The sequence below is a fragment of the Cotesia typhae genome, unplaced genomic scaffold (genome assembly GCF_013202065.1).
Source record: "Cotesia typhae breed Kobodo isofemale line unplaced genomic scaffold, CoteBio_Ctyphae scaffold_121, whole genome shotgun sequence".
In the NCBI taxonomy this organism is placed as follows: Eukaryota; Metazoa; Arthropoda; class Insecta; order Hymenoptera; family Braconidae; genus Cotesia; species Cotesia typhae.
This window is the reverse complement of record NW_027423773.1, coordinates 998,273-1,009,774: the sequence shown is the minus strand read 5'-3', so window position 1 is coordinate 1,009,774 and position 11,502 is coordinate 998,273. Positions and strand designations below refer to the sequence as shown.

At 26.6% G+C, this 11,502-nt stretch overlaps 2 protein-coding genes across 2 annotated transcripts; one reads left to right on the top strand and one right to left on the bottom strand.

The window, feature by feature from the left end:
• The first annotated feature begins 3,238 nt into the window (after nt 1-3,238).
• Nucleotides 3,239-6,600, top strand: LOC141533637 (uncharacterized). The gene is made up of 3 exons (XM_074252629.1): nt 3,239-3,337; nt 3,419-3,778; nt 6,005-6,600. The coding sequence occupies exons 1-3, from the start codon at nt 3,287-3,289 to the stop codon at nt 6,335-6,337; spliced, it is 744 nt and encodes a 247-aa protein (XP_074108730.1). The 5' UTR covers nt 3,239-3,286; the 3' UTR covers nt 6,338-6,600.
• A 108-nt stretch (nt 6,601-6,708) lies between these two features.
• On the bottom strand, nt 6,709-11,096 carry LOC141533636 (uncharacterized). Its single transcript, XM_074252628.1, has 7 exons — nt 10,523-11,096; nt 9,237-9,383; nt 8,586-8,697; nt 8,347-8,500; nt 8,078-8,264; nt 7,890-8,009; nt 6,709-7,583 (listed from the first exon to the last, which is right to left on the bottom strand). Exons 1-7 carry the CDS (start codon nt 10,905-10,907, stop codon nt 7,351-7,353), a joined length of 1,338 nt encoding a protein of 445 aa, XP_074108729.1. The 5' UTR covers nt 10,908-11,096; the 3' UTR covers nt 6,709-7,350.
• Between the last annotated feature and the right edge of the window lie 406 nt (nt 11,097-11,502).

Genomic DNA, 11,502 nt, shown 5'->3' with positions numbered 1-11,502 from the left:
AAATAAATATGTACTCTAGGTTTATTTAATTGTGTACTTAAGAATTTAATTTTATTGCAATTACACAGGATTAAGTTGGAGGATGGCATCACTAAATAATTTTTTTTTTTTTTTTTAATTTAATTTAATAAAATTTTATAAAATTTTTCCGCAAAAAAAATTTTTACTATTTATTAATTATTATCGCGCAGGTCTCTGACTCCTAATTGGTGCGATATTGACAAAGTAAAGAAACATCTATTGAAGTCACTTGTCGCTTTATAGCTGCCTGGTACATGCAATTAAATATCGTTATCTGTTAACTCTCATTTCCGTCAAATAATTTTTTTTTTTGCACTTTTTAAATTCTGATTTTTGTAGAAAAAAATTAGCGACTAATTTCGAATTAAAAATGGACTATTTAATTTTAATAAGCCTAAGGGCGAAATTTAACGTGATAATTAGATTCTTTTAAGAGCGGAATTTGATAAGAAACTTTTTTAGTTTTATCAGTTGTACAAGCAAACATACAAAGTTTAAGTACATCGAATTAGCAAGTTTAGACTTGACTAATTTGTAGATAAGTGAATTTATAATATCAGAAGTTATCATTAATTAATTTAATCATATTCAAATTTGTCGTAATTGGTCGGTTTATAAAAAAAAATTTTTTAGCCTGTCAAGAAAAATTGATTGTTTATTCTTATCAATTTTTTTTTTTTTATATTATTGAATTTTATCGGAATTAACGTACTGGTTTATGATGCAACGACAAGTAATTTTTAAATAATATAATGTCAATAGAATTTTTTTATCTTAGATAAGTAGAAAATTTTTGGAGTAAAAATTTTGAAAGAATTTTTAAAATATGTTATTTATTTTATTAATTAAATAGATTTTGGGAAGTACGGGCTAGCCAGTGAGCGAATATAAATATTTAATAAGTTTAAGTTTAATAAGTTTTATTTAAATAAATCTAACTATTAATACACGCGTGTAACTTAAGATACGAGGTGAAGCTCATGGGTTTCCAGGATTAACTCTTTTTTTTTTTTAAATAAGTTTAATAAGTTTAATAGGTGCTATAAATTGGCAAATGAGCTTGTAATTTTATTTTAATTGCTGTGTATTTGATAAAGAATATAATTTTTTTTTATCCATGACATCATCTCGGTTTTTTTGTTGACAATTAATAATTTGGGGAAGGTTTGGGAAAAACCCTTAAATTTCTTACAAACAACCTTATACATATTTTTAATCCCAATACAATACTTTTATTAGGGTCTCGTCAGCAGTGGATGTGAATTTTATTACTTGCAATGCAATTACAATAAAATAAAATTTCCCAAAATGTCCTTGTAGCAGACGAGGAAATATATATCTGCTTGGCATCACCAAGTAAATTATAATCCGGTATAATTTATGGTAATGCGATAAAACTTACGCTTTTCCAACTTAATAGCGTTGTAGAAAAACTTCAACTTAAATAATAAAATATTAACTATATTATTTAATGCACTATAATTAACAAATAGTGATGATTAAACAATTATAAATGATGATAACTAAATAATATAATGATAATAATAATTATTAACTAAATAATGTTACTAAATATAAATAATAATTAAATAATATTAATAATCATAAATGATAATAAATTAATATTAATAATTATAAATAATAATAATTGAGTTAAATTACAAAAGAGTGGTGGAAGATATGACCCCCACAAGATTAATATTTGAAATTTAATTACATTGATATTTATAAAGATAAATAAATAAATTGACACTAATTTTGGTCAAAATTTTTCTAAAGTCTAAATTTAACTCAAAAAATATTTTTTTTTTGTTTCAACAAAATTTTTTTTACTATTTTAAGCGTAAAAATTATTTTTAGACAGAAAAAAAATTTATTAGAATCAAATAAATTATTTTGAAGAATTTTAATACTAAAATTAGTAAAAATTTAAGAATTTTTGATTTTTGAATCAATAAAAATCTAAAAAAATATTTTTTTAAAATTGCACATGGAATTTTTATCAAATTTCTTTTCTCAATAAAAAAATTCAAAAATTTTCCAGACAATATTCAGCGCAGTTAATTAAATTAACTAAATTACCTCCAATAATAATTATTTTGTGACTTACCGATCATTTAAAGCCTAAATAGCTTGCATTAACTGTTCAGTAATTTTAATAATTAAAAATTTTAAGATTTACATGCTAAGAATTTAAATTGACTATTTTACGATGAATTATAAATTTAAAAATTGTAAAATTATCAAAATAAAGATATTTAAATATCCCGGACGACTTTCAATCTAAAATTTGTAATTTTTTCCTACATTGTATTTCCTGTATTTTATTTTCCGTATACTTTATAAATTATAAAACCCAAAAAAAAAAAAAAACTTGTACAATATTTTTTTTTTATAAAAATTAAATCAATTAAATAAGAATTACTTACCAATATAAAAAAAAATTAAATAATGACCATCACTAATCAAAATCAAAATCTCGATTTCTTAGTCACCGATTAAAATTGCACTGTTAATAATCCACCCGTTCCTTAGATCCGTTCTAAAAAATTTATATAAATTAATCGATTAAAATTGTATATCCACAGATTTGGATCATCGATCTAAAGATAGTAAATGGCAAGGTATTTCCAGCTGAATCATTGAACAAACATCCCCTCTCCAATTTAAAAAAAAAATTGCAATGTAAGATCTTAAAAAAAAAAAATCACCGACAAAAGTGATAACAAGCATCTAATCGGTAATAATCAAAGCACTATTACAAAATATTAGCTAATCCGGGTAGTGATGCTTACAGTATCTATTATCCGATTCTCGTGTTATCAACCTGACATTCTCGAGACAATACTCATAGCTCGGCACGTCATCATCACAATTAATAAAATAAAACTGTAATTATAAACAGTCTTGAGGGATTTTAGGCAATGATTGATTTCATTCAAGTGGGATATCGTCGAGTGTGGCTTGATAAGGTTGATAAAGCGTGACGTAGTACATCCCGTTGACAGAAGCAGGGTTCAAACATCAAACACCGGATTTTTGCGATCTTATAATGGGAAATAAATATCAATTGATACGAAATACGATTAAAATAGATAATTCTAATCTACATTAAATATCTCGAAAAAAAAATAGTTTGGTATGACGTGGCCCATTTTACTCGCGTTAAAACACGTCTATCTCCCTCCCCTGTAGTAGCATTCATGACGAGACGTCGATGAACGTCTACGTACGTATGATATTGTTTACTCTATCGCATATATAAATGAGGAAGCGCAGGGGTGCGACAATCTCAGTATACGATCGCCGTCGAGAAGTACTTGTTTGGTTACTTAATTATTATTATTATTATTATTATTATTATTATTATTATTATTATTGTTTTTGTAATTTTAAGCAACGAAAAATGTCCACCGGAAAAGTGTTTATCTTCTTTATCTGCTTTGGGGGCATCTTTGCAGTACCTTTGCGCTTTAGAAGGCACTACCAGCAGTTACCCTTTTGGTTTGTGCCCTGTGGCGAACCCGTGACTGATAATGTGATAAGCGGTGTGAGTGAACAGGAGGTTGAGGCTAGTTTGGAGAGAATTAAGAATCAACATCAAAATGCACTCTCGGATTACTTGCATCATAATTATGAGTATTTGTATGAAAATGTCAAAGTTGGGCCCAAGGAACATCAGTTTATTCCCAATTGGGTGCCCGGGAAGAAAGAGGTCAAGATTGTTAAGAGGCTGACTGATAGATCTTCGCAAACGGTAATTTTTAGGGGTTTTTTTTTTTTTTTTTTTTTTTTTTTTGAGAATTATTCAATTTTTTCAAGTTTAATTTTTTTTTTTAATTATTTTATAAAAATTGAAAATTAAAAAAAAAATTCTTAATTTTTAATAATTTAAAATTTTTCCAGACTTGTAAATATTAATTTAATAATTATTGAAAAAATTTTTAAATTTAATTAAATTAAAAAAAAAATTACACTTTCTTTCTAAAATTAAAAAATATCTCGATAAAATTTCTAAAAAATTTATTTAATTATTTAAATTTAAATTAATCTATTTTAGAATTAAAAACTAATTTTTTTTAAAGTCTTATTAAAAAATAGATCAATTAATATTGACTTTAAAAAAAATTAGTTTTTAAAATTCAAATTAATTTTTTTATTTACATATGTATTGTAAAAAAAATTTTTTTTTAGTTACCGAGAAATTAATCTTCAATTTTAATTTTCAAAAGAAATTTTTGATTTATTAATTTAATAATTATTTAATAAAATTTTAAAAAAATTCATTTAAATTTGAGTTAATAAATTTAAGAGATGAAAAAAAAATTTAACTAAAAAATCAATTAATTAGAATTAAATGAGTGTCATTAATTGCCGCTCTAACGACAAACAATTCTAAAATAATTATTAAAAAAAAAGAAAATTAATTTTTTAAAATTCAAATAAATTTTTTTTAATCATCTAAAGTGCAAAAAAAAATTTTTTTTTTCAATTACCAAGCAACTAATGTTTTCAAAATAATTTTTTAATTGAATTAAATAGACATAGAAGCACAAACTTGTCCACCAAATTAACAGATCACTATAATAACTTAATTTACGGAGTACAAAGTAAATAAACTCCCCTCGTGAATGAACACAGTGATGATTCATGAATATTCCACCACTGACAATAATAACAATAATAACAGCACTAATGAACGGTTAGTCTGATCAAGTAATAATAACAATCTCCTAAAAAAGTGTGAGAACATAACACTGAAATAGATGTAAATTAAAATGAAATAAACGGTTGAATCAGTAACTCAAATTGACAATCGATTAATGTTAAATAACAAAATTTAATGAGACAGTAATTATTATAACGTACCAGGCAAGCAGGAGCCGGGTGGTCGTTCCATAGCTAGCTTGATACGCGGAGACGACTCATTCTGAGCGTAGTTAAGCTGAATAACTCATACTCGCCGGGTCGTATGACTGTGCAATCATGAGCTTGTCAAAACTTTTTTTCACCGATAACGTTGATTAATATTCGCGACCTAAATGCCAAAAGGGCGTATTAAATCAGCTAGATAGGAATTAATGCCAAAAGGGCGTAAAAAAAATTTTTTTTCGCCATTCAACTTAGAACTGCTCAAAACGTAAAGATTTGGAAAAAAATTTTTTTCGACGTACTAATGCCAAAAGGGCATATAAAAAAACACACGCCCTTTTGGTTTTAGAAAAATGTTTAGCCTAAAGCCAAAAGGGCGTTTAAAAAACTTTCAATTTTGCTCTGAAATATAAAATTTAAATATAAAAAATAAATCCAGATGATTTAATATTGTTGAATTTCGCGCCTTTGACTCACCAACCATGTTAGATATCGCAACTGTTTTTTTTTTTTTCTTTTTCAATTCAATTAAAATTATAAACAGAATTCGTATTAAAATTGTAATAAGGTAAAAGAGCCAGTTATTGACACTGGCCTAGTTGTTTGACACTTGCAATTTTATTCTAATTAAAAAAATCAAATGTTCTCAAAAAAAGCAATTTTTTTTAGAATTTATAATTCAAAAATTATATTTATTAATTTATTAGAGTTAATTTGTTTTTTTTTTTTTTTTTTTTTTTTTTTTTTTTTAATTAAAATAAAATTGCAAGTGTCAATAACTGGGTCTTTTACCTTCATAATCTTTAAAAATACCTATTTGTAATTTAAATAATCAATATATATTTTAAATTCTGCAGCAAAATTAGTAACATATAAATGACAATTCAAAGCAATCGGCAAAAAAAAATTATGCGCCCTTTTGGCTTTAGGTCACTAAATTTTCAATGTCCTAAAGCTAAAAGGGCGTATGAGTTAAAACATACGCCCTTTTGGCTTTGGAAATTTTTTTTTTATTTTTAGAATTAGTGTTAATAAAGCGATTAGTAAAAAAAAAATTTTAATTGGTATTTAGGTCGCTAAATCATTAAAAAATTAATTTCTCTTATTGCAGATTATCAGCCACTTGCCAAAACTGCACGTTGATTTGCAGAAATTTTCCGTGGCGATCGACCAGATGCAGCAAGACGAGCCTACAGTCAGAATCAGCGAAGCCTTCAAGAGGACCAAAATTTACTTACGTATGATGCTGTGTGAAATTGAAAGCAGCATTGCCAATTTTGGAGATTTAGAAATTCCCGAGAGAATTAACAGAGACATTATGTCCCCGGAAGAAAGAGCTCCTAATGACGAGACGATACGACTTGTCAGGGATTGGGGAGTTATGCTTAAATACAAAAATTATTTGCACGCTTGGAAGCTTGTTTTTGATCATCAGGCTAACTAATGCTTGTTTTAAATAATAGTCAATTTTGTCTCTCTATTTTTGATAAGAAAATTTTTGGATTTAAATATTGTCAATTGACATCGCAAACAGTGAGAAAATATAAACGTGAAGTCATTGACTATTTAAGATAAGATGATTAGCGCCATCGCTATGTATAGTCAGGGAATACCGCAGCTAATCTCGCAACTCACTTGTTGTGTTTGCACATTTAAATTTCATTAGATAGCGAATTTCTTGGGTGATAATATGTTTGTAATTCGTGCCAAATAGCTCTAAAAAAAAAATAGTGATTGTTATTAGGTTATTTATTTATTAATTTATTAATTTATTAATTTATTAATTTTAAAGACAAATGGGGTATTTATACAGTATTATTTATGTTTTATTTATTTATTGTATTTAATTGACAAAATTATTTATTACTTTTTATATTGAATAAAATTTTTAATCAAAGTTGAATTGTTTTTTATTTTGGGTAGCAAAATGATGTCAATTTGCACGGTAATTTTATGCAAGCTGCAAATTTAAATTAAAGCATTTATCTGATGATTTTTGAATGAAAATTCTTTGATTGGTTAAGTTTAGAACTTGCACTGCAAGTTTTGACGTCAAATTGTAGAGTAACTTGTAGATAACTTAACTAAAAAAAATTAAGGGCTTATCTAATATTTTAACTGAAGGTAAGTACTAATGTATGAGCCGTGATAATAAAAAAATCTTGATTACCGATTGATGGAAAGTACTATCTAACGATAGATGTCAATTCAGAAGTTTTAAAAATTTTTCAATGATTTTTTGACTAAAAGAAAATCTAATCATCAGATAGATGTCAAATTGCAAAATAATTTTGATGGAAAATACAGCACATATTGATGGAAAATTAGCGGTAAAGGGGTCTTCTAGTCTAGAGGCTTGAATTTCGAGCGTTTCGTAAATTGATTTAAAATTGCTTACACAAATTGCCACCAAATTGCTTACATAAATTGACATCAAATTGTTTTCGTAAAACAGAATTAAGATTCAAGTGATCCGTGAGCAATACTTGTATTGTCAATCGGCAAAGACGCTATATAAAGACTCTGATCACTTGCTAGTGTAAACACGTAAGAATTTGTTTGAAACTCCGAAAGAACAATATCGTTAACGGCAGAAGACGTACTGACGGTTATTTCGTTGTCATCAATGGAACGGTAGTTATATTTGAATAAAAATGTGATATTTTTGTAGTTAATCACTCTAATTCGACCTGCAAATCAAAAATTTTTTAGCTTATAGTAATCGTTTTTACAATCCGTATCGTAAATAATTCCATAAATTTTTAGGAATAATATCTTATGTGGTATCAAGCTTATTGATCCTCGACAAAATATCCCCCAAAAAAATATCCCTGACAAATTATCCTTCGAATTCATTATAGTTTTCAAAAATATCTGTTATTTACAGTTTTATTAATAAATTTTGTCTGTTTGGTATTAATTGTCGGGGATATTTTGTATACATAACTATCTGGTTGATAAAATTTTTACTTTTTAATCCTTTTAATCATAATTACCTGAAGAAAACCCAAGGAATAAATTATTCCCGTGAGTCTTAACTGACTTCAAGCTTCTGGGCCCAAATTGTGAGAATAATTTCCAGTCAGTCCCACTTGCATGAATTAGAAGCTCAGAATCTGTAATATAAAACTAGTGTCGTAATTTTCTTTTTAATTTTCGACAAAATTACTAGAAAAATACGAACCACTGATGCCAATAACAGCATTGCGGAAAGTAACCAAGAATTTCTTTTTTTGTATCATTGCTAAACTCAGCGGCTTGCCGCCATAGGTCTGAGTAACCTGGAAGTGGTGTTTTTCTCTTGAAAGAAATGGCTCCGACACATTGTGAGTTTTTAAGATCCCGAATTTGTTTGTTGCAACTATAACCGGCTAAAAAATTGACAATTTATATTACTGACTTTTATTAATTAAAAATGGACTAGCTGACAGATTAATAATTAATTGGGGCTACCTTGGTATGCAATGACAACAAAGTAAGAAGAGTATCGTGTTCGCAATCAAGCTCTATCTTAACTCCGCATGTCACTTGGTTAGATTTTTGATTGTAGTAATATTCTGTAATGTTTTCTCTTAATGCGGTAAAACAATTGTGCATTGTACTTGAACTAGAGGAAATAATAATCACAATTATTTATTTTTATGATTGTAACTTATTACAGTTACAAAAGATAGCAGGAAATTTATATGTACCAAATTTGATCAGCGTAGATAGTGTTGGGAGTAATTTCTTGTTCAGTTTCAAGGTTCCAAAATTTAACTAAGTTGTCTACTGATAATGAAATCGCAAATACAACACTATTGCCTGGAAATTAATTTAGAAAATTTTAATTTGATTTTTAGAAGACAAAAATCAATTATATTTAATTTAATTTGCTTTTTAAAACGCCAAAAAAAAAAATTCCGAGAACAGATTTTTAAAATTTGGTTCTCGAATTTGTTATAAAAATTAATTTTTAGACTATTTTACCACTTTCTAACCGCTGTATTTTTGAGTAGGCTCTTTTTGAGTCGATAAATTTTGAGAAATCTCAAAAAATAAAATTTCCAAAAATTCATTTTTTTGAAAAATCTTCTGAACGGTTCAACTGATCAATTTTAAACATTAATCAGCTCTTAACATAACAAAATCACGTTGATTGCTACCAGACCGGTCAAAATCGGTTGATTCGTTCGTGAGATATAATGGTCGTAAAAAATTGGAAAAAATGTTTTTTTTCAAAATTTTTATGAAAATTTTAGTCTTATTAGTTACTGTTTTAAGTTTTTTTCACGAGCTCATAAAACTGTGTTCAATGCCTTGAACTGTGAGAAAATCGGTTTATTTAATTGTCGTCGACTTACTAGCACTCCAAAGTCGGACTTGACGCACTTCACGACCATGCGACTTCCTAAAAACTCGTTTAGTATCATATTTAGACGTTGTGAAGTCTTCTGTCACGCTGAAGATTTCTATCATCCCGGATTTTGTACCAGCAACTACTATGTCATCTAGAAACACATTCAAAAAAATTTGATAAAGCATGTTACTATCAGAAGCAACAGATTAAATTTCAATTTATTTTTTCAAGTTATACTTCTTTAGGCGCGTTATGAAAAATTGATGAGAGTGAAATTTTACGATGCGCGCGCACACCGTGACACAAAATTAACAGAAATGAAGTTGCCCACTAAATCGCTCATTAAGTTGAGGAAAAAATGCTACCAACAAAACATAAATAGAACCTCTATTAGTGGCGCATGTTGGCACACACGCCGCTTGTGTTCACTGTGTATTTATATTTATATTATTTATCCACATGCTTTGAGTTTCTACATTTAAAACACGTGTTATAATCAGAAGTGATTTGAATTAAATATTTAAATCAATACTAATTAATATTAGAAAATATTTGTGAAAAAACTGTACTCATCAACCTTCCTAAGTGCTCCAATACAATTTAGATTAACTCTATCTGTATGTATTATTTAGTAATATAAATGACAAAATTATTATTTAATATAATTCATACTAAATATTATTAAATTATTAACGTTAAATATTTATTATTAATTATTTAATATTTAAAAAAAAAAAAGAAATAAATTTAATAAAACATTAAGTGAAAAATTTGTGATAAAAATTAAAATTGAACATCAAATTTAAATATTAATTTCTAATATTTATTATTAAATTGAGTGAATAATATAATAAAATAATTAATAATTAATAATAATAAACATAATTTAAAAACAACATTCGAATAATAATAGAATTTATGTTACACTTAATGTAAGAGAATAATAATAAATATTTATTTATTTAATTTTTCAAATGTAAACTGAACTTTATTGACTATAATAACTCCTATTCCAGTCTTGGATTATTTTATTGTAATTAATTATTTCCATACAATCAAAAACTATTTTTTTTTTAAATGTTAAAAGTATTAAAAAACTATTAAAATTATTATGCCAAAGAAGTATAACTTCTTACACGTGTACATAAGTATACGCACCCTTTTTTTTTTTTATTCTGAGAAATATCCAAAATTTTGAACAGAATATAAATTTGAAAATTCTAATTTCCAAAAAAATACTAAACTTTATGTTAAAAAATTTCATTATTAAAAAAAGAAATTAAAACTTACGCCAGACATCAAAACAAGTAAAAGTGTCGGTCTTAAAAGCAGGAATCAACTGCGCAGCGGCAATTTTCTTTTGATCAAACATTTTCCACTTGAACCAAGATCTGAACATATCGAACCACTTCCGACCATCTTCCACTTTCAACACTTCGCTTAAATATAAATCTTGAGAAGACTTGTGCATCACTTCGTGCAAATAAAAGTCTTGAATATAATTTTTCGCACGGCGCCGCCAATCGTATTTTGGAATTTGATTATTAACAATCCAATAAAAAGTTTCGTTAATTTCCTGACACTTTATCAGCGCAAACGGGTCGTCTATTTCTTGTAAAATAGACTCCCATACTTCTATGGGAAGTTGAATTCCAACCGATTCATCTACTTCCATTTTTGCAACAAATTACGACTATTTTTTCACGACTACCTGTGCTTAGATTTCTACAGCGACTGGTAAGTTATTATGCCGCACTTTTTACTGGTACATGATAATTATCACAATTAGTCACTGTGCTAAGCTAAATTTGTCTGGTGACAATTTTTATAAGCTGATAAATCTTATCTCAGTGGTAATTTATTAATTGTCGTTAATTTGCATTAACTAAGCACGATTATTATTTTTTGCTATTACAAAAAGACAATTTTGTATATTTATCACAAAATAATTAATTTACAATTGTGGTAATTAATTTAAGTATGTTTTTAATATTACTAAAAAATAGCCATTTATAAAATATAAATTTAAAACGGGAATTTAAAAGGGGAATGGGTTGGTCGAATCTGCTTTAATTTTAAGAAAAACTAAATTTATAGAATGATTTTAGGTCGTAAACACTACTTCATTAATTTAATAATTTAAGTTGATAAAAATAGGACAGTAAATATGTTTACAAACTCTCAAAAATAAAAGATAAAAAAATCATTAATATTCAATTAATATTCATATCGTGGGTTATTCCGGGTTATGTTAAATATAAAAAAATAAA